This window comes from Aquarana catesbeiana, unplaced genomic scaffold (genome assembly GCF_042186555.1).
Source record: "Aquarana catesbeiana isolate 2022-GZ unplaced genomic scaffold, ASM4218655v1 unanchor233, whole genome shotgun sequence".
NCBI classification, from domain to species: domain Eukaryota; kingdom Metazoa; phylum Chordata; class Amphibia; order Anura; family Ranidae; genus Aquarana; species Aquarana catesbeiana.
Genome location: NW_027362661.1, coordinates 2,486,029 through 2,507,833, shown reverse-complemented (window position 1 = coordinate 2,507,833; position 21,805 = coordinate 2,486,029). Strand labels below are relative to the sequence as shown.

The following is a 21,805-nucleotide window of genomic DNA, read 5'->3' as shown; positions in this document are numbered from 1 at the left end:
TGAAGCTGATTTTATGCCTTGGATACTTCTATAGCACATGTATTTTGGAAATGGTGACTCTCACTTAATGAACCCTGATGAAGGATTCTCCGAAACGCGTCGGTTTAGTGAGACTTATTACATTTCCACTTTTGGTTTTCCTCTCAATGTGATGCAGTTGTGTCCAAATTACATGTCCTTGCTTTTTGATGTATCCTATTGTGTATATATTGTCTGTATTTGATTTGTATTTTTGTATATATTTTTTGTTGTACTTTTGAATTTTGTAATAAAATTATATATTTTTTACTTACATTGCATCATTGATGGTAGTGCCTCAAAAGTCCCGCTCTAGGGGAATGCTTTGGTCTTTTTGGATTTTTGGGATGTGGCACACCCTCTGCTTAGTACTACTCCCTGTCAGAGACCTCTTTTTTTTACTTCTCCTGAAGGGATTAATGCCAGGTTTTCAGAATTTTTTCAGGACACCTCTAGAGCTCATTTCTCCCCCTCTGATTTACAGGAATTCCTAGATGGAATCCCTTTTCCTACATTGGAGGATTTTATTGGGAGTCAGTTAGAGGTAGATATTACTTTAGAGGAGGTTCAGGCAGCCATTGGGGTTCTGCAGGGTGAGAAAAATTCCCGGCACGGATAAATTTTATTCCCAATACGCTAAACTACTGGCCCCTAGACTTACTGCTCTCTTATCTGAATTTGCATTCTCAGAGTCCCTTCCTGAGTCCATGGAGGAGGCGATAATTGTGTTGGTACCCAATCCAGGCAAGGACCCACAGGAGTGTGCCTCTTATAGGCCTATATCCTTGTTAAATGTAGATGCCAAGGTTCTTGGCCTCTCTTTTATCTATTTAATTAAGTTATTACGGATTTGATTCAAGTAGACCAGGCTGGTTTCATGCCGGGCAGGGTACTGACATCAACATCAGATTCTTTTTCCTGAACTTTTTCAGGATCCATAATAGCACTGGTTTGCGAGTAGTGGCTTCCCTAGATACAAAGAAGGATTTTGATTAAGTGAACACGTGGGAGGTCCAAAAACAATTTTGGGTTTGGTCCCAACCTTTTACATTGGCTCCGGATGTTCTTCAGCAGGAGTGTCAAATTCAATTTAATCGTTGGCCGCATCAGCACTACGAATGCCCTCAAAGGGGCAGTTATATCTGGGGTGCGCTATGTACAGCGTGCAGGGTTCAGGAGTGTGTTAAATACAGAGTGCAGAGTTCAGGGGTGTGCTGTGTATGGAGTGCAGGGTTTAGGAGTGTGCTATCCACAGTGTGCAGCCTCAAACCCACCCACCTCCATGCCCAAAGCATCCTTGCATCTCTCTTTCCTAACTGGCCAGGCTCCCTTTGTAGGCAGCTCTACTACCCATGTATTCAACTCTAGTACGTCCCTGTGTAGGAAGCTCTGCTGGGCCTTGCAGGGAAATTGTTTTCTCTCTCAGATTTTGGAGATCTGTCGTTCCATAAGTGCATGCACAGATCTGTTAGATCTGGGAGCCACTAATAGCAAAGCTATCCTTGTAAACAGAGAAGGCTTCCGTGTTTACAAGTGACAGCGGAGAGCAGAGGGCGAGAACCAGAGGTGACGTAAGGGAGTTTTGGCTGCAAAACTGGGTGTGATGGCCACATGAATCAGCCTGTGGGCATTGTGTTTGACACATGTGCTCTACAGGGTGCCTAGGCATGGGTCCACACCAATGATTGGATTTCTGATCCATTTCTACTGCACAGAGGTACCTGTCAGGGATGTCCCCTGTCTCCTAGTCTGTTTGCCCTAGCCTTGGAGCCTCTGGCGGTCTTAGTCAGGGAATCTTCGGTGGTCCAGGGTTGCGGATTGGGAAGTTGGAGAAAAAGTTATCCCTCTACGCCAGTGTTTCTCAACCTTTTTACCGTGGAGGAACCCTTGAAAAAACATTTGAGATCTCAGGGAACCCCTAAAAAAAATTTCAGATCTACAGCTCAAGGAACATTGGCTCTGATCAGCGAGCTGTAGATATAGCCACAATTATTGTAGAAATAGCTTTAAATAATAGAATAAATATTAGAACTCACCTGACACCAACATTATAATGTGAACAGGGCACAAAAAAACAATTCTTTTCTTTATGTCCTTGCAGAGACCTACGTTAGAACAAGCTTAAAATATTCTATGCAAGTCAAATTTGCACATATTTTCCATCAGTTTTTTTGCACGTATGCTGTGAACGAGGCCTTGCTGAATTTGAAAAAAACTCTCAAATATTGTGATTGATAAATAGTACAGCAGACTACGGGAACAGTTGGGCCTTGTTCACAATATACATGCATAAATGATGGAATTGATGGAAAATTGTGCAGATTTGACCTGCATAGAATACTTTGGTCCACATCATGTGCAGAGACATGCATTTTCCTAATGTAGGTCTCTGCAAGGACATAAAAAAAATAATTGATTTCTATGTGCCCTGTTTACACCACAATGCTGGTGTCATTTGAGCATTTTTCTCTGCAGAAAAATGTATATACGCACATGATACCAATGTTGTTTTCAATGTACATTGACAGCGAGTACTGTCAATGCGCATTAATAACCGCTTCCCCCTTCTATAGTTCCAGCTCCTCTGAACCTGTGAGGGTGGTGCCAGGAGGAGTGCTGACAGTGGGAGCACATGGCTGAATGTTGCTGGAGGCAAGATCCTGTGTATGGCAGTGACTGAATGCAGACTGCAGAAGGGGGAGAAGAGAGTGGGGGCACACAGCGGGATCAGGCTAAAAGTAGCAGGAGGTGAGATCATGATAGCATAATGTACAATTATGACATAACATGAAGCTATTATAATCTCACCTCCTGCTACTTTCAGCCTGTTCCAGCTGTGTGCTCCTCTGCTCTGCAGTCTGCATTTAGTGCTGCAATACATAGGATGTCACCTCCTGTTCTCCCCTCCACAGTGTACATTACTGCTACCATTCAGACACGATCTTACCTTCTGATCTGGTGCTAATTCTCGGCTCTTGTCACGGCTCCCTCTCTGCACTCCCTGCCTCCTTAGTCTTCTTTTTCGGTTAAAATGTGCCAAAAGTATCCAATAACTCCAGGGCAGCCCTTAGCAAAAGGCCAGCATCATTTAACTACAGTAAGGTATCATCAGCATGGGGCATGTCCAAGATGGTGGAGTACCAGACGTCCTTCCCGGAGCTCTGCTGGGACTTTATCCTACTTTTCCCTGTACCTGAGAGATCAGACAACCGGAGCTGCAGCATCTGTCGGCGTTTGCCTTCCAAATAATCGGGCCGTGGCAAGGGACTCCGCTTTCCCCCGGATATTCCCGATATTGCTGGCCCCGAGCTTCTGCCACGGACTGCCCTACTGACATGTGCCAATATGGCTTCCAAGACAGACTCTCCTGTGGAAGCCTCTGCCACCCCTCCGGGGATCCCAGAGGTCATGGCGGCTATAGATGACCCTTACCAGCAAAACTGAGGCAGTGCAGCTAGACATGGGACTTATCCATCAGGATATGGACAAGGTCCAGTCTCGGCTAACTAACGTGGAGGGGCAAGTGGGACATGTGGAGGACATGGTGGCGGAGCATGTTGGGACTCTCCGCATGCTGCAATCCAAACTAAAAATCTTGGAATACAGGGTGGAAGACGTGGAAAATCGCTGCCGCCGTAATAAGATTCTCATTTTCGGTCTGGCGGAGGGAGTTGAGGGGAAGAATCCTACGGTCTTCATTGAGGAGGTCCTGCGCTCCCTCCTACCTGCAGCCCAGCTGTCCCCATACTTTACTGTGGAAAGGGCCCACCGTATGCTGCCACAACCAAGCCTGCAAGGAGCCCCCCCACGCATGTTCATCCTACCGTTTCTTAACTTTAGGGACCGGGATGAACTGTTGAGGGCAGTGAGATTGGCAGGAGAGTTGCATTACAAGAATAATCAGTTAATAATGTTTCCAGATTATTCTGTAGAGACACAAAAGCTCCGCAGGTCATTTAATAAAGCTGCCCTTCACGACAAGAAAATGAAATACAGTGTGATCTTCCCAGCCAAGTTGCGAGTTGTAAGGGAAACAGTGCGGTTCTTTACCTCTTCAAGAGATGCAGCAAACTGGCTGGAATCCTTACCTCCACAGGGATGATGGCTCCTGGCATGGTTGCAGTCTGGATCTAGTTCTACTGATGTGCTTCTCTCTGTTGATTCTGCAACTTTTTTTTTTTTTTTTTTACATATGGCATCAATTCTGCAGATGGGGGCTGTGAAATCTTTTTTCCCCCTTGTTTTTGTTTGTTTGTTTTTGGGCCCTGACAGTTACTCAGTTCTGCCATGTGTCATTTAGGGGAATCACCTCCAAACTCCTGGACATACTGAGAGCAGTTGGAGCCATTGTTACTGCGAGGCCACCCTAAGATTTGTGCCCCTGGCGTACGCCAAGTGAATACTCTAACTCAGGTATTACTTTCTCCTTAATCCAGCACCTCCTGTTGGGAACTATATGCATCAATACTTGATACTTAACTCCAGGAAAAAGGTGCAAGTACCTACTGTTATGGTTTCACTGTTGCTCCACATTTGAAACACGTCTCCTGTGCTTCCAGTTGCCTGCGGGCAGGTTATAGGGCACTAAAGCAGACTCGCACTATGTGGTATCTGTGGGGTGGGGGGATGGGAAGGTTGGCCGTTGCTGACCATGGATAGACATCTAAAGTTCTTAGGCTTGGTTATATGTTTTTGTGTGCTTTCATTTTGAACACTGTTCCTTTATGGCATGGAATACCTCTTTGCTAAGAAATATGGTGGGGTATCATGACGGGAGGGCATGGACAGGGACGATGCTTCCCTGGGTGGAGCCACACCTCTTCCTGTCGCCCCTAGGAGTGCTGGTGTACCTGCTCCCCATGCGTTGCATTCACTCAATATTAACACTATGTCTACGCCTACTATAATTTTGTGGAATGTGCGGGGTCTGAACTCTGCCATAAAAACATCTGTGGTATTTAATTACCTTAAAAAATACTCTCCCCAGATAGTTGCACTTCAGGAGACCCATCTTATTGGATCCCGTGTTTTGGGTCTTAAGAGGGCGTGGGTCGGCACACACTATCATGCCATGCACTCCAGTTACTCCAGGGGGGTCAGTATACTAGTGCATAGACCACTCCCCTTCCAGCTCCTTGATCTTAAGATAGACCCGGAGGCTCGATTTATAATAATGCATGCTCTTGTGTCCAATGCTCCCCTGGTGTTGATGAGCCTTTATTTGCCCCCCCACCTGACATTTCTGTGCTTACCACTGTTATGCAGAAAGTGATGACATACGGTATTGATGATGTATTGATTATGGGGGACTTCAATATGACTCCTTCTCCCGATTTGGACAGACTCTCATCTACCTTTTGGTGGTCCCCTGGATGGGCGTGTTCGATCTGGTGGATGTCTGGCATCACTACCATCCTTTTTGGCTCTATACACCAACACAATGGATCTGAAATGAAACAAACAAGATTTGCTTTAACTGCAGACTTTCAGCTTTAATTTGAGGGTATTTACATCCAAATCAGGTGAACGGTGTAGGAATTACAACAGTTTGTATATGTGCCTCACACTTTGTAAGGGACCAAAAGTAATGGGCTGCTCAGCTGTTCCATGGCCAGGTGTGTGTTATTCCCTCATTATCCCATTTACAAGGAGCGGATAAAAGGTCCAGAGTTCATTTCAAGTGTGCTGTTTGCATTTGGAATCTGTTGCTGTCAACTCTCAATATAAGATCCAAAGAGCTGTCACTATCAGTGAAGCAAGCCATCATTAGGCTGAAAAAACAAAACAAACCCATCAGAGAGATAGCAAAAACATTAGGTGTGGCCAAATCAACTGTTTGGAACATCCTTAAAAAGAAAGAACGCACCGGTGAGCTCAGCAACACCAAAAGACCCAGAAGACCACAGAAAACAACTGTGACTGATGACCGAAGAATTCTTTCCCTGGTGAAGAAAACACCCTTCACAACAGTTGGCCGGATCAAGAACACTCTCCAGGAGGTAGGTGTATGTGTGTCAAAGTCAACAATCAAGAGAAGACTTCACCAGAGTGAATACAGAGGGTTCACCACAAGGTGTAAACCATTGGTGAGCCTCAAAAACAGAAAGGCCAGATTAGAGTTTGCCAAACAACATCTAAAAAAGCCTTCACAGTTCTGGAACAACATCCTATGGACAGATGAGACCAAGATCAAATCGTACTAGAGTGATGGGAAGAGAAGAGTATGGAGAAGGAAAGGAACTGTTCATGATCCAAAGCATACCACCTCATCACTGAAGCATGGTGGTGGTAGTGTCATGGTGTGGGCATGTATGGCTGCCAGTGGAACTGGTTCTCTTGTATTTATTGATGATGTGACTGCTGACAAAAGCAACAGGATGAATTCTGAAGTGTTTCAGGCAATATTATCTGCTCATATTCAGCAAAATGCTTCAGAACTCATTGGACGGCGCTTCACAGTGCAGATGGACAATGACCTGAAGCATACTGTGAAAGCAACCAAAGAGTTTTTTAAGGGAAAGAAGTGGAATGTTATGCAATGGCCAAGTCAATCGCCTGACCTGAATCCGATTGAGCATGAATTTCACTTGCTGAAGACAAAATTGAAGGGAAAATGCCCCAAGAACAAGCAGGAACTGAAGACAGTTGCAGTAGAGGCCTGGCAGAGCATCACCAGGGATGAAACCCAGCATCTGGTGATGTCTATGCGTTCCAGATTTCAGGCTGTAATTGATTGCAAAGGATTTGCAACCAAGTATTAAAAAGTGAAAGTTTGATGGATGATTGTTAATCTGTCCCATTACTTTTGGTCCCTTAAAAAGTGGGAGGCACATATACAAACTGTTGTAATTCCTAGACCGTTCACCTGGTTTAGATGTAAATACCCTCAAATTAAAGCTGAAAGTCTGCAGTTAAAGCACATCTTGTTCGTTTCATTTCAAACCCATTGTGGTGGTGTATAGAGCCAAAAAGATTAGAATTGCGTCGATGTCCCAATTTTTTATGGACCTGTCTGTAACTCTGCTTGCCAGGACACCACCAGCCAACTTTATTTCACTCTGCTTACCAGGTTATCTCAAGTACATTACTAAAGAGCTAGCTGAAGACACAAGGCCTTCTTTTTTTCTGGGAGGCTACAACATATCCCCCCACTAGAGATTAAAGCCATTGGTGCCATAAGGGCCCATACGTTCACCCAGTACTCTATTTACTAAGTGAACGGATCTAAAAACTTAATGTTTAAGTTGCTTGCATTAAATTAAACACAGTGTTATACATTTCTGGGACTGTGGTGTTGGGGTATAGAAAGGAGTGGTCTGACACGAACTGGTCATTCCTCTACCCTTCCCCTGCCTGGAACCATAGAGCCCAATTCAAGCAGTTTGTTGGGTTTGTGTAAGTGTTCATATCATACTGCAACCATTTGTAACTCTTTGACTGTTTCTGCTGTCAGGTTTATTTATTGTAGTAAACCCCTAGCAGATGATATGTTACTGAACTTCATTGCTATCAATTCAGTAAATAATATTCAATTGCTTTACTTGATTGTGTGTGTTTCTAAATATCTTTATCACCACAAGAATGTCACAATCCAAAGTGTCAGAGGATTTGCAAGGTCAGGGCAATCCCATGGCCAGTGGGGTACAGATTATTTAAGCGGCCCTCATAGGGGCAGTGCTACATTATTATCACCCGGTTTGGATTCACATCTGATTTAAATGCTGGTTGTTATTGCTGTCAGAAGTAATATTCTTGGTGTTCATTTTATGTCATTGTTTTCTTTTAGGTTTATAAGGTGTAAATTTCATAGTAAGTGTGGGGAAAGTTATCTGGGAGAGTTGAAAGCAGAAGATGAAGAAGGATCCTCCTCTTCAGAAGATAAAATGGATCCTGCCAATCTTTCCTTTCTTATTAATCCAGAGAGTAAAATTAAGGATTTAGGGTAAGAGAAATCTGTGATCCTACAGTGATCAGAAAATGTGATATCTTACAATTGTTCCCATTTCTAAGTGTTTTCTTAAAGCTCTGGTTGTCTTCCATCCTCACCGATGTAGCATTTTCCATCACCTGCCCCTTTCTCCCCTCTATAAAGAAATCTCTCACTTGGGGTCATGAAGTCCTCTTTAATGACTTCCCTTGGGTTTTTTGTAACTGTAAAAAAAATGGTATTGGCTCAGATTTAGTGATTGATTGATTGATTGATTGGTTTGGTTTATATATTTTTAACTGATGTCTTAAATTGTTTTTTGTTTTTACCTTTTATATAAAATTCTTATCTTAACGCAAGGTATGCTCATAATCTGGTGACACATAGCACCATTGGTTTCTAAATACAGACCTACAAAATATGTTTGCCTCTCCCTTGGTAACTAAAGCTTGAGACTGAGCCATCTGAGTAGATATAGGATCATGCAGCGGGAAATAGGTGAGTGTTTGTTTTTTACAGTGGGGGGGGGGGGGTCCTTTGGTGGGGATTATGGTTAGGCTGCCAGGGACAGAGTTGTGTTCTTTGTCCCTGGTTGCTTATAATAAACCTATGAGCAGTCTGTTAGTCTTCCTGCATTTTGGGACTGCAGGAGCACTTTGTATTGTTTCTCTGTTGCAAAGAGCATTGGGGATGTTTTTTCTTTTGGTTTGTAGTAGAAGTGGATGCTCAGAGTAGATGGGCGAACACATGCGCAGTATGGACTGGAAGCATGTCAGCGAGGCTTGGCTGGAGGAATGTAAGCCTGAATTTGTTTGAAAAGCTCTTTGTGGAAGCAGGAGGTGTTTTACTGTCAGTTTGGCAGTAAGGGACACAGTGCAGGCTCTCCTTATGGAGAATACTAGCTCTGAAGGGAAGGACGCTGGCAGCAAGGTGGTCCCCTAGGCCTCCTGTTTTTGGTTGCTTCAGTATAAGATGTCACCGGACTGTCCTCACCTACTATTACTGTCTATTAATGTCCGTGTGTCTTCAGAATAAGATCTCACCAGGCTCTCCTCACCTAATATTACTGTCTATTAAACCCATCCCGACCAGCCACCGCAGTTGCACTGGGCAAACCTACGTAACTATACATCGGTTCGCCTTTTGACCACTAGGGGGGCATTCATGCCACCGGAGGCAGGCGCCTGCAGTGCAACGCCGGAGCCAATGTGCGATCCCGGCGGTCACGATAAACGTCGGGCACCCACGATTGCTCCACACAGAGACAGAACTGAGATCTGTCAATGTAAACAGACAGATCTCCATGCTGTCATGGGTGAGGAGAGCGATCTGTTGTTCATACTAAGTATGAACAATGATCGCTCTCCTCACCCAGTCAGTCCCATCCCCCCACAGTTAGAATCACTCCCTACAATCACTAGAATCACAGTTAACCCCTTGATCGCCCCCTAGTGTTAACCCCTTCCCTGCCATTGACATTTACACAGTAATCAGTGCATTTTTATAGCATTGATCGTTGTATATATGCCAATGTTCCCAAAAATGTGTCAAAAGTGTCTGATCTGTCCACCATAATGTCACAGTCCCAATAAAAATCGCTGATCACTGCCATTACTAGTGAAAAAATAATAATAATAATAAAAATGACATAAATCTTTCCCCTATTTTGTAGATGCTATAACTTTTGCGCAAACCAATCAATATACGCTTATTGCGATTTTTATTACAAAAAATATGTAAAAGAATACATATCGGCCTAAACTGAGGAAAAAATTTCCTTTTAAAAAAAAAATTGGGGATATTTATTATATCCCCAAAAAGTAAAAAATATTTGTTTTTTTTTTAAATTGACGCTCTTTTTCTGTTTATAGCGCAAAAAATAAAAACTGCAGAGATGATCAAATACCACCAAAAGAAAGCTCTATTTGTTGGAAAAAAAGGGCGTAAATTTTGTTTGAGTACAGCGTCGCATGATCGCGCAATAGTCAGTTAAATTGACAAAGTGCTGTATCTCAAAATATGGCCTGGTCATTGAGCAGCCAAATCTTCTAGGGCTGAAGTGGTTATTGTACCGTGTGTCTTCAGAATAACATCTCACCGGGCTCTACTCACCTACTATTACTATTAATGTACCATGTTTCATCAGTATAAGATCTCACCGGACTCTCTTCACCTACTGTTACTGTCTATTAATGTACCATGTGTCTTCAAAATAAGATCTCACGGACTTGCCTCACCTACTATTACTGTCTAATAATATACAGTGCCACAGTGCCAATCAGTGTCACAGTGCCCATCAGGGTCAGTGTCACAGTGCCCATCTGTGCCATCAGTCTGTGCCATCAGTGCCCATCTGTGCCGCCTCATCAGTGCACATCTGTGCCATCAATCAGTGCACATCTGTTCTGCCTCATTAGTGCACATCTGTGCTATCAATCAGTGCCCATCGGTGCATCCTCATCAGTGCACATCTGTGCCATCAATCAGTGCACATCTGTGCCACCTCACCAGTGCACATCTGTGCCATCAATCAGTGCCACCTCATCAGTGCCCATCAGTGCAGGCTTATTAGCACACATCTGTGCCACCTCATCAGTGCCCATCAGTACAGGCTTAGCACACACCTGTGCAGTCTCATCACCACCAACAATAATGTCCAAAATTTGGGGTACAATTTTTGCTATGTACATGTTATGTGTTGGATATATCTTATAAATGGACAATTTTATGTTAAAAAAAAAAAAAATGTGTTTTCATTTTTTTCCCACATTTTCCAAAAACTTCTGAAAAAAACAAACCATTCAAAAGACTCATTATGCCTCATAGATTATAAGTTGGGGTGTTAGCTTTCCAAAATGGGGTCATTTTGTACGCGTTTCCATTGTCTTGGTGCTCCAGGGCCTTCAAAAGTGTAATAGGTGGTTGAGAGATTAGATGTGTCATTTATGCTCCTATAATGCCTGAAGGTGCTACTTCAATGTTGGGCCTCTATGTGGCCAGGCTGTGTAAAAGTCTCAAACATGTGGTATCGCCATACTCAGGAGGAGTAGAAGAATGTATTTTGGGGTGTCATTTGTGGTATGCACATGCCATGTGAGAGAAATAACCTATAACAATGACAATTTTGTGAAGAAAAAAGAAATGAAAAATCATTTTGCAAAGAATTGTGGAAAAAAATGACAACTTCAAAAAACTCACCATGCCTCCTACTAAATATCTTGTAAAGTCTTACTTTACAAAAAGGGGTAATTTGTGGGGACATATGTACTTTCCTGGCTTGTTAAGGTCTCAAGAAATGAGATAGGCCACCAGTACATCAAGTGTGATCAATTTTTTATGATTTGCACCACAGCTTGTAGACTCTCTAACCTTCACACAGACCAAATAATATATACTAATTTGGGTTATTTTTACAAAAGATATGTAGCAATATAAATTGTGGCCAAAAGTTATGAAGAAAAATGACTATTTGCAAAATTTTATCACAGAAACAAAGAAAAATGAGTTTGTTTTTTTTTCAGATTTTCTGGTCTTTTTTCATTTATAGCAAAAAATAAAAAACCCAGAGGTGATCAAACACCACCAAAAGAAAGCTCTATTTTTATGACAAAAAGGTCAAAAAATTCATTTGGGTACAGTATTGCATGATTCAGTAATTGTCATTCAAAGTGTGAGAGCACTGAAAGCTGAAAATTGGTCTGGGCAGGAGAGGGTTTAAGTGCCCCGTAGGCAAGTGGTTAATGTACCGTGTGTGTTCAGAATAAGATCTAACCGAAAAAAGACACAAGTCCATCAAGTCCAACCTGTGTGTGTGATTATACAGTGGGGACGGAAAGTATTCAGATCCCCTTAAATTTTTCACTCTTTGTTATATTGCAGCCATTTGCTAAAATAATTTAAAGTGGAGGGCCACCCTAAAAAAAAAAAATTGCACCAAAAATCTGCAAAAAATGTAAAAAAAAAGTGAAAAAAAAAAATTTACTTACCTGAAACCCTTGTTGCTAGGCAGTCTTCCTAATCTGCCTCTTCCTATTCCGCGGCGTGTCCTGCTCCTCGGTGAGCGGCCCCATTGCCTTCTGGGAACTGTGTGTGTTCCCAGAAAACCACGGGGCCATTCACAGAGCACCACGCCTCTCGCGCGTGCGCAGTAGGAAACTAGCAGTGAAGCCGCAAGGCTCCACTGCCTGTTTCCCTTAGTTAGGATGGCAGTGCCGGGACCCGAGAGCCAAGAGACAGGATGGCCTCGGGCGGCCGACATCGCGGGCACCCAGGACAGGTAAGTCTACTTACTTACAGTGTTTGTAGCTGCTGACTTTAAAAGAAAAATTTTCACGGCCGGAACCCCGCTTTAAGTTCATTTTTTTCCTCATTAATGTACACGCAGCACCCCATATTGACAGAAAAACACAGAATTGTTGACATTTTTGCATATTTATTAAAAAAGAAAAACTGAAATATCACATGGTCCTAAGTATTCAGACTCTTTGCTGTGACACTCGTATATTTAACTCAGGTGCTGTCCATTTCTTCTGATCATCCTTGAGATGGTTCTACACCTTCATTTGAGTCCAGCTGTGTTTGATTATACTGATTGGACTTGATTAGGAAAGCCACACACCTGTCTATATAAGACCTTACATCTCACAGTGCATGTCAGAGCAAATGAGAATCATGAGGTCAAAGGAACTGCCTGAAGAGCTCAGAGACAGAATTGTGGCAAGGCACAGATCTGGCCAAGGTTACAAAAACATTTCTGCTGCACTTAAGGTTCCTAAGAGCGCAGTGGCCTCCATAATCCTTAAATGGAAGATGTTTGGGACGACCAGAACCCTTTCTAGAGCTGGCCGTCCGGCCAAACTGAGCTATCGGGGAAGAAGAGCCTTGGTGAGAGAGGTAAAGAAGAACCCAAAGATCACTGTGGCTGAGCTCCAGAGATGCAGTCGGGAGATGGGACAAAGTTGTAGAAAGTCAACCATTACTGCAGCCCTCCACCAGTCGGGGCTTTATGACAGAGTGGCCCGAAGGAAGCCTCCCCTCAGTGCAAGACACATGAAAGCCCGCATGGAGTTTGCTAAAAAAACACCCGAAGGACTCCAAGATGGTGAGAAATTAGATTCTCTGGTCTGATGAGATCAAGATAGAACTTTTTGGCCTTAATTCTAAGCGGTATGTGTGGAGAAAACCAGGCACTGCTCATCACCTGTCCAATACAGTCCCAACAGTGAAGCGTGGTGGTGGCAGCATCATGCTGTGGGGGTGTTTTTCAGCTGCAGGGACAGGATGACTGGTTGCAATCGAGGGAAAGATGAATGCGGCCAAGTACAGGGATATCCTGGACAAAAACCTTCTCCAGAGGTGAAAAACTTGTTGCATCTTTCCAAAAAGACTCATGGCTGTATTAGATCAAAAGGGTGCTTCTACTAAATACTGAGCAAAGGGTCTGAATACTTAGGACCATGTGATATTTCAGTTTTTCTTTTTTTAATAAATCTGCAAAAATGTCAACAATTCTGTGTTTTTCTGTCAATATGGGGTGCTGTGTGTACATTAATGAGGAAAAAAATGAACTTAAATGATTTTAGCAAATGGCTGCAAATATAACAAAGAGTGAAAAATATAAGGGGGTCTGAATACTTTCCATCCCCACTGTATGTCAGTAATACATTGTATATCCCTGTATGTTGCGGTCGTTCAGGTGCTTATCTAATAGTTTCTTGAAACTATCGATGCCCCCCGCTGAGACCAACGCCTGTGGAAGGGAATTCCACATCCTTGCCGCTCTTTTTTTTTTTTCTTTTCTTTCTTTCTTTTTTTTTTTTCTCCACTTCAGTGTTTACCTTTGAGAGACTTATTTCAACTTAATGTTCAAAACCTGTCCTTTCTCGAGTTCACATCATTGTGGTAACGTTATACAAAAAAAAAAAAACAAAAAGAGAAGAGAAAAACAAAAACAAAAATTCCTTTCTTTTATTTATACAAAAGATTTTAAAAATGTTTCCCAATCTGCGTCACCCCCCTACAACCCTCCTCTCTAATTAACACACCCCCCCCCCCCGCCTCACCGTTGAATTTTTCCTTCCTTTCCCAGATGTTATTTCCTCTTAAGATCTTATGCCTTCCAACAGCTTCTTCCAATAGCTGTCCGAGGTTTTATATCTTTTCCACCCATTCCAGACGGAGGTACATTTATCTAGTTGCCCTTTATCTTTCCAACAAAGTAATTCCATTTTGTGATAGTGCTCCACTTGATTGAACCATTCTCTTAAATCTGGGTTTTCACTCTTTAACCAATTTTTTGGGATCAATCCCTTTGCAGCGTTTGTAGTTTTGGCATTACTTTTTTCGTGTATTGCTTTTTGGGAAAGTTGGCGTCATGGAACATACAAGTCAGTCTATTATTATCTATCTTCTCTCCCGTTATCTCCTTTACACATATAATTACTTCCTGCCAGAATACACTAATTTTCGGGCAATCCCACCATATGTGTATCATTGTGACTTTTTTTCCACAATTTCTCCAACATAATGGTGATCTTTCCTGGTTAATTCTATGGAGTCTCTCCTTGCCACTCTTACAGTAAAGAACCCTCTACGTAGTTTAAGGTTAAACCTCTTTTCTTCTAACTCTGAGTGGCCACGAGTCTGGTTAAACTCCCTTCCGTGAAAATCATATCCCTTCTCAAGCGTCTCTTCTCCAGAAAGAATAAGTTCAGTGCTCGCAACCTTTCCTCATAACTGATATCCTCCAGACCCTTTATTAGCTTTGTTGCCCTTCTTTGTACTCGCTCCATTTCCAGTACATCCTTCCTGAGGACTGGTACCCAGAACTGGACAGCGTACTCTATGTGTGGCTGGACCAGAGTCTTGTAGAGCGGGAGAATTATCGTTTTATCTCTGGAATTAATCCCCTTTTTAATGCATGCCAATATTCTGTTTGCTTTGTTAGCAGCAGCTTCGCATTGCATGCCATTGCTGAGCCTATCATCTACTGGGACCCCCAAGTCCTTTTCCATCCTAGATTCCCCCAGAGGTTCTCCCCCCGTGTATAGATTGCATTCATATTTTTGCCACCCAAATGCATTATTTCATATTTTTCTACATTTAACCTCATTTGCCATGTACTTGCCCACCCCATTAATTTGTTCAGATCTTTTTGCAAGGTTTCCACATCCTGCGGAGAAGTTATTGCCCTTAGCTTAGTATCGTCCACAAATACAGAGATTGAACTGTTTACCCCATCCTCCAGGTCGTTTATGAACAAATTAAATAGGATTGGTCCCAGCACAGAACCTTGGGAGACCCCACTACCCACCCCTGACCATTCCGAGTACTCCCCATTTATCACCACCCTCTGAACTCACCGTTGTAGCTAGTATTCAATCCATGTACTCACCCTATGGTCCATGCCAACGGACCTTATTTTGTACAGTAAACGTTTATGGGGAACTGTGTCAGATGCTTTTGCAAAATCCAGATAAACCACGTCTAGGGGCCTTTCTTTATCTAGATGGCAACTCACCTCCTCATAGAAGGTTAATAGACTGGTTTGGCAAGAACGATTCTTAGTCCCCAGGGATGTATTTTGGCCCTTTTTAAAAAATGATGCTACATTGGCTTTTCTCCAATCAGCTTGTACCATTCCAGTCAGTAGACTGTCGGTAAAAATTAGGAACAATGGTCTGGCAATTACCTGACTGAGTTCCCTAAGTACCCTCGGGTGCAAGCCATCTGGTCCTGGTGATTTATTAATGTTAAGTTTCCCAAGTCTAATTTTAATTCTGTCCTCTGTTAACCATGTAGGTGCTTCCTGTGTTGTGTCATGAGGATAAACACTGCAGTTTTGGTTACTGAAGCCCCCCGATTCCCTCGTGAAGACTGAGGAGAACAATAAATTCAATACCTTCGCCATCTCCCCATCCTTTGTAACCAGATGTCCTTCCTCATTCTTTATGGGGCCAATATGGTCTGTCCTCCTTTTTACTGTTTACATACTTAAAGAATTTCTTGGAATTTTTTTTGCTCTCCTCCACTATGTGTCTTTCATGTTCCGTCTTAGCCGTCCTTATTGCACCCTTACATTTCCTGTTGCATTCTTTATAAAGTCTGAATGCTATAGATGATCCCTTAACCTTGTATTTTTTGAAGGCCTTCTCCTTTGCTTTTATATGCATTTTTACATTGGAGTTAAGCCATCCAGGACTTTTGTTCGCTCTTTTAAATTTATTACCCAATGGGATGCATTGGCTAATGCCCTTATTTAATCTGCTCTTAAAGCAAACCTATCTCTCCTCCGTGTTCTTTGTTACTAAGATTTTATCCCAATGTATGCCTTCTAGCAAGGTTTGTAGTTTGGGGAAGTTGGCTCTTTTGAAATTCAGTGTCTTTGTATTCCCCTTATGTTTCCTATTTGTGTGATTTATACTGAAGCCAATTGACCTGTGATTGCTGTTACCTAAATTGCTCCGAATTTCCACATCCGTGATCAGGTCAGGCTTTATATCTAGTTGGTGCGTCTACCATCTGAACCATGAAATTGTCCTGCATGACATTTAGGAACTGGCGAGCCTTAGATGAATGCGTGTTTCCCTCTGCCCAGTCTATGGATAATTAAAATCCCCCATTATGATAACACTTCCCATTCTTGCTGCTAATCCAATTTGTGATAAGAGATCCGTCTCCCCCTTCTCCCTCAGGTTAGGGGGCCTATAGCATACTCCCAGTATTATTTTCCTCTTAGCTTCATCCCTTTGGAGCTCTACCCATTATGATTCCACCTCCTCCCTAGCTCCCTTAGTGATGTCATCTCTCACATTCACTTGTACATTATTCTTGATATATAGGCATACCCCTCCCTCTTTTTTACCCTCTCTATCTATCTGCCCAGTTTATGTCCTGATAATTATAATCCCCTATTATGATGACACTTCCCATCCTTGCCGCCATTCCAAACTGTGATAGGAGGTCCGCCTCCCCCTCCTCCCCCTGGTTTGGGGGCCTATAGCATACTCCCAGTATTACTTTCCCCTTGGTTTCCTCCCTTTGTAGCTCTACCCATAAGGATTCCACGTCCTCCCTTGCTCCATTAGCGATGTCGTCCCTCACATTCACTTGTACATCGTTTTTGATATACAGGCATACCCCTCCCCTTTATTACCCTACCTAACTCTGCGATATAGGGAATACCCTTGAATGGTTGCCAGCCAATCAGGAGAGCTGTGTAACTATGTCTCTGAAATTCCCACAAAATTGAAATCCTCCTCGTACAATAGCAGCTCTAGTTCTCCCACCTTGTCCACCAGACTCCTGGCATTGGTGAACATGCCACGTAGTTTAGTCTGGATGCATACTGTCCTCTTATTGGGTGTTCTCTCCCAGCCAATATAGTGTCTACAAAACGATGGGATATTTTTATATATATTTTTTTTTTACTAGTAATGGAGGCGATCAGCGACTTATAGCTCGAATGAGATATTGTAGAGGACAGTCGGACACTAACTGACACTTTTAGGGGACAATAATACAGTGATCAGTGTTAAAAACATGCACTGCCACTGTACTAATGACACTGGCTGGGAATGGGTTAAAATGAGGGGCGATCAAAGGGTTACCTTTGTTCCTAGTCAGTGTTTTAGTGTACTGTGGGAGGTGCTTTTACTAGGGGAAGACATGGATCCATGTCCCTGATTTGCAGAGACACAAAATCCATGCCTTCCCTCCTGTCAGAACAGCAATCTGCCTTGTTTACATAGGAAGACCACCGTTCTTGCTCTCTGCCTAACGATCAGCGGGTGCCGGCGAACATCGAATTCCGCCATACCCGTAGATCAGCTCCTGCTGTGTTTAATTACAGCGGGCCACCAGCACCGCGCATTTGCACCCCCTACCTGGGAGTGTCGGAACACATACTAGGTACATAATCTGGCGCAGCAGAGCCACCTTGCCACTGTGTATGTAAGGTATACGGTCGGCAAGTGGTCAATTTCAGGTCCGTATTTAAACCATAACATTACCCAGACGTCTCCTATCCATTTGTAGATGGTTATATGTATATTTTTCCGAGGGAACATTGCTATAAAGTCTTTCCATCAGCAGTATCTAAATGGGGTAAACATATCTACCATCCTTGATAATGACACCCATGAAACTGAGACAGTGCTTTCCATGGGTCAGTTTTCTGGTTCAGTAATGGCCATGTGATTGACTGTAGATGCAAATCACTCTTATTTTTGCTAAATCTTTTGTTTTCAATTTTTAATGATCCACCAAGAAAAGGAAGGTAGAAAGAAATAAGCATATGTGACAAAAGCACCCTTATTAGACTTTTTTTTAACCACTAAATGTCTTTCTACTTATTTTGATGTATAATATTATGTGTCTGTATTTGTCTCTGCAGTCTCCATGGATGTGGTGTGACTCCTTCTTGCTGGGAGGTTTTCCATTCTGTTCTTTTTACAAACAAGTCTCTGACCAGACTGGAATTGTCATACAACAATCTGCAGGACTCTGGAGTAAAACATTTGTGTGAGGGACTCAGACATCCGGGCTGTTCTCTGCAGGATCTGAGGTGAGGACTATACTATACAGCTGGCCATACATTATAACATTTTCTTATTCCATTTCCTTTACACTTACCTTCAACTATGTAATGTAAATGCCTGCTTGATTGCATACAGATTGAAAGTTTTTAGGTTTGACTTCAAATTATATGGTTTTGATAAATCTAAAGGAAAATTGTAACATTTTTAGGATGTACAGTACACCATCCTACAGTCAACAAGGCAACAACACCTCAATATTGTCTTATAGAGCTGTTTTATACAAGCCAGTTTGTGAATCATACATCATACTGTACATGTAAACCAGTTTGTGAATCATAAATCATACATGTATACCAGTTTGTGAATCAAACATGTGCAGTATACTGTACAAGCTGTCTGCATTACAACATACTTTTCCGACTTCTGCTTATTATACCTTTTCAAACAGGTGAGTCTTAAAGCAGTCTGTACTTCACAAAACAACCACCAGACAGCTAAGCAATTGATACATTTCTCAGAGACAGACGGTTAACTCTTTCTTTGTCAGCACAATGTCTCAGCAAAGCATTACTTTCTGTGAAGTGAAGGAGGTAGCAGCAGGAGACAATTGGTTGCATCGTTTGCATCATATTTCTTACACGTTGTCCCAAAACCTCAGCTCCCAGTCACAGCAACTGTTCCCTCACCCAAGGTCAGTACACTGTGCTTACCACCTCTCAAGACAATCTACCTATTTTTCCCTAAGTACACAAAGCTTTCGCACCTCAACAAACTGTGGACAACATTTTGCATATTATCCACTTCCCACCCAGCCACTGCACATAAATGGCCAGGTGGGTGCTTCCTCCTTCTGACTGAACGTTCCTGAATGTCCTTCAGAAGAAGAGGGCGTGTGGTTGCTCGATCCCGATGCGCGCATGTCCCCCAGACACGCAGCATGTCGGATAGGTAGGAGGGCTCTGCGATTTGCCCTCCTGATCACATGATGGCTTTGTCCAATCACAGCCATTATGTGATGTAAACAGCCTGGGGGGGGACGTCACAGGAAGTGGGATCGCGTGGCCGTGCAGTGGCGCAATCCGATATGCCCGTGTCCCCCAGAGACAGGGCAATGTCACTCGGCAGGAGGGCTCTGTGATTTTCCCTCCTGATCACATGATGGCTGTGTCCAATCACAGCGGTCATGTAGTGTAAGCCGAGAGCCACTGCCAGGTGATGGGCTCTGCTTCTCCTCACACAGAGTCAGTGAGAAGTAGATCTGCGAGCTGGGAATCAGTGTCTATGAACTGTTTTTTACAGATCACCCAGCTAGGGTCCCCAAACAGTGTCCCCAACATAGTGAAAAACACCAACACCTATCACACATCTCTCCCAGTAAACATCTGTCCCAGTAAACATCTGTCCACATCTGTCCCACTAAAACTCTGTCCCACTGAACATCTGTCCATGATCATCTGTCACATCTGTCCATGATCACCTGGCACATCTGTCCATGATCATCTGGTGCACATCTGACACACATCTGTCCGTGATCATCTGTGCACATCTGGCGCATGTGTTCGTGATCATCTGGCGCATATCTGGTGCACGTGTCTGTGATCATCTGGCACATATGTCCATGATCATCTGGCATATCTGTCTGTGATCATTTGCGCACTTCTGGCACACATCTGTCAGTGATCATCTGGCGCACATGTGTCCGTTATCATATGGTGTGAAGGAATGTGATGTAAATAATAATAATAGTAATCTGAAAATGTCTATTTTCTTATGTGCATACATATTTTTCTCCTTACTCATTATATAAGTATACAGGTTTGCTCTGTTCCTATATTTTCTCAAGATGGCGATTACCCCCTGCATCCCACACACAGAAGAACGCGGAACTGGAGATAAGACCAAAGAGAGCCAAACCTCGTTATGAAAATTATGCATCTTCTTTTCTATCTTAACCAATGAGATGTACCTATTAGACTAACATAGCAATGACGTATTTGTGTGTATAAAACATTAACACCGCCTTGAATAAATCAGAAGTGGAATGAGTTAGCAATTCTGAGCGTGTCTCAGAGTGTTTACTTTTATATGCATGCATATCTACACTTTTCAAATTAGAGACAGCAGCAGATAACCTTGAGCTCGATTGTAGCTCTTAATCATAACCATAACAGATGGTGCCGAAACCCGGGACCTCAGGCTACGGTCGAAGTTATACCGCGACAAGCATTCGGGCGTTAACTGATTGATGAGAGGGGGTTTGCGCAGCCCTAACAGTACCGGTGAGTTGATTTATATTCTTACCACTGTACGACTCTCTTATCTTTCGGTTGACGGCTGGATTCTGTCGGTATGCTGAGACTGTCTTAGAGGCAGGTATTTCCTCGCCTGAGGTTGTTTAACGAACCTGCTGATGGGTTTCTGCTGACTGTATTTTTTGTTCACTGTCTGTCATTCTTTGGGTTACGAAACTCAGCAGTCTAAAAGTGCTACATGCGTGAATGTATGGTCTCATCTCCAGACGAGCTGTCGGCCTCTGGGATGAGATAGTTTCCTTGTAGCAGTCGTTTATAGACGGGTGTACTCTAGGTTCAAGGAACCTTTGAGGGTTATCTCAGCTGCGGGCTTTGCAGTCTGAAAGCGTTACAGAGGACTCACCCCAAGAAGAGTTGTCGGCCTCTTGGTGTAGAGCTGTAGAAAAACGTCTATAAACGGGTTTATTTTTTGCAGGGTGGTCTGCCCTTGCGGTTATCTTAGCCTGCTGAGGCTTTACGGTTCGAAGAGTGGCAGGTGTAATGTCCTGTCGTGATTGTATTTGTGGTTTATTGTTTGCTATATACACGAGAGGGGGTGGGGACTGGTTAAAATCGGAGGGGGGCTGCCCGGGAGATCTGTTGGGTCGCGGGCCGTTGCTCCTCACTACCCCTAATGTGTTTGTTCTTGTTCTGAGATTAACCGTACATTAGTCTTATGAGCTCCCACCGAAGGAATTTGCTGATAAGAACGCTGAGAAAAATATTAACCCCTTGGTTGTACGAGAGGAAAAGAAAGTGATTTTTCTCTTTTAAAAAAAAAGGAAAAGAAAGTGATATTGCAAAGAAGGAGAGAAGCAGATGTTGAAATAGTTAACAAAGTTGAAAGAAGTGACGAAAGTTATGTTGCAGAAGAAACAGGGAGAAAAATCCTGTGTGATAAAGAAAATTGGATAAAGGAAGTTAAGAAAGATGGCGATTGTATTATGTATGTTTATCACAGAGCTGATGATATGTTGGAACTTAAAACAAAGGAGGGGAGGGACAGTACTGCCCTCCGTCTAACAACCACT

The 21,805-nt window shown here is 43.0% G+C and overlaps 1 protein-coding gene across 1 annotated transcript in view; it reads left to right on the top strand.

The window, feature by feature from the left end:
- LOC141121835 (NACHT, LRR and PYD domains-containing protein 3-like) overlaps window positions 1-21,805 on the top strand; it is a 114,764-nt gene that overhangs the window by 50,981 nt on the left and 41,978 nt on the right. Inside the window, exons 6-7 of the mRNA XM_073611551.1 lie at window positions 7,805-7,960; window positions 18,339-18,509. Of these exons, the coding sequence (XP_073467652.1) occupies window positions 7,805-7,960; window positions 18,339-18,509 (327 nt within the window). The remainder of the gene's footprint in view (window positions 1-7,804; window positions 7,961-18,338; window positions 18,510-21,805) is intronic.